At 49.8% G+C, this 1,356-nt stretch overlaps 1 protein-coding gene across 1 annotated transcript; it reads left to right on the top strand.

Moving 5' to 3' along the window:
• The first annotated feature begins 370 nt into the window (after positions 1-370).
• On the top strand, positions 371-1,141 carry LOC141727815 (olfactory receptor 14A16-like). The gene has a single exon (XM_074534103.1). The coding sequence runs from the start codon at positions 371-373 to the stop codon at positions 1,139-1,141; it is 771 nt and encodes a 256-aa protein (XP_074390204.1).
• Positions 1,142-1,356: the final 215 nt, after the last annotated feature.

Here is a 1,356-nt window from a genome sequence, read left to right as displayed (position 1 = left end):
TCAAGAATACCAGGAGAGACATGGAGGGAGCTCAAAAACAAAGACTCAGAACTCTTACACAGCAACATGTTAATTTTCAATAAAAATTATCTGTGCGTGTTACAGAGGAGGATTTGTAGGAAATGGCTTTGGTTTTGGTTAGAGGTATCTCCTCTAACTCTGCACTGTCCTTTGTCCATGAACAGATCCCCATGTGCAGCCCCAGCAAATGTCCAACAGCAGCTCCATCAGGCACTTCCTCCTGTTGGCATTGGCCGACACGCGGCAGCTGCAACTCCTGCACTTCTGCCTCTTGCTGGGCATCTCCCTGGCTGCCCTCCTGGGCAACGGCCTCATCATCAGCGCCGTAGCCTGTGACCACCACCTGCACATGCCCATGTTCTTCTTCCTGCTCAACCTGGCCCTCACTGACCTGGGCTCCATCTGCACCACTGTCCCCAAAGCCATGCACAATTCCCTCTGGAACACCAGGAACATCTACTACACAGGATGTGCAGCCCAAGTCTTTCTGATTTTCCTCTTTCTTACAACAGAGATTTATCTCCTGACCATCATGTGCTACGACCGCTATGTGTCCATCTGCAAACCCCTGCACTACAGGACCCTCCTGGGCAGCAGAGCTTGTGCCCACATGGCAGCAGCTGCCTGGGCCAGTGGCTTTCTCCATGCTCTCATGCACACAGCCAATACATTTTCCCTGCCCCTGTGCCATGGCAATGCCCTGGGCCAGTTTTTCTGTGAGGTGCCCCTGATCCTCAAGCTCTCCTGCTCACGCTTCAACCTCAGGGAACTTGGGCTCATTGTGATTAGTGCCTTTTTAGCATTTGGCTGTTTTGTGTTCATTGTTTTCTCCTATGTACAGATCTTCAGGGCTGTGCTGAGGATCCCCTCTGAGCAGGGACGGCACAAAGCCTTTTCCACCTGCCTCCCTCATCTGGCCGTGGTCTCTCTGTTCCTCAGCACCTCATTTTTTGCCTACCTGAAGCCCACCTCCATGTCCTCCCCATCCCTGGATCTGGGTCTGTCAGTTCTGTACTCAGTGGTGCCTCCAGCCCTGAACCCCCTCATCTACAGCCTGAGGAACCAGGAGCTCAAGGCTGCAGTGTGCAGACTGATGACTGGTTGCTTTCAGAAACATTAAACTGCCAGCCAATTTCAGCAAATCAATTGTAATGAAAGTCATATTTGATACTTGTTGATTTCATGTTGGAGGTACTTTTTCTGTGTTTTACTCTTTTAATCTTGTCAAAAAAAGAAATGTCATTGTTAGTGTCATTCCTTAATTTTTTTTCTCTCCTATGGCCAAAGAGTGTATCAGTGAGGGGCTGTGCCCTTGGCAGCTTTAAAGGAAAGAAA

The sequence above is a fragment of the Zonotrichia albicollis genome, unplaced genomic scaffold (genome assembly GCF_047830755.1).
Source record: "Zonotrichia albicollis isolate bZonAlb1 unplaced genomic scaffold, bZonAlb1.hap1 Scaffold_254, whole genome shotgun sequence".
NCBI lineage: Eukaryota > Metazoa > Chordata > Aves > Passeriformes > Passerellidae > Zonotrichia > Zonotrichia albicollis.
Note: the sequence above shows the minus strand (reverse complement) of the source record. Positions and strands in the feature narration are given on the sequence as shown.

Coding starts and splice junctions, on each gene's coding strand:
- LOC141727815 (XM_074534103.1), top strand. CDS start 371: ATGCCCATGTTCTTCTTCCTGCTCAACCTGGCCCTCACTGACCTGGGC.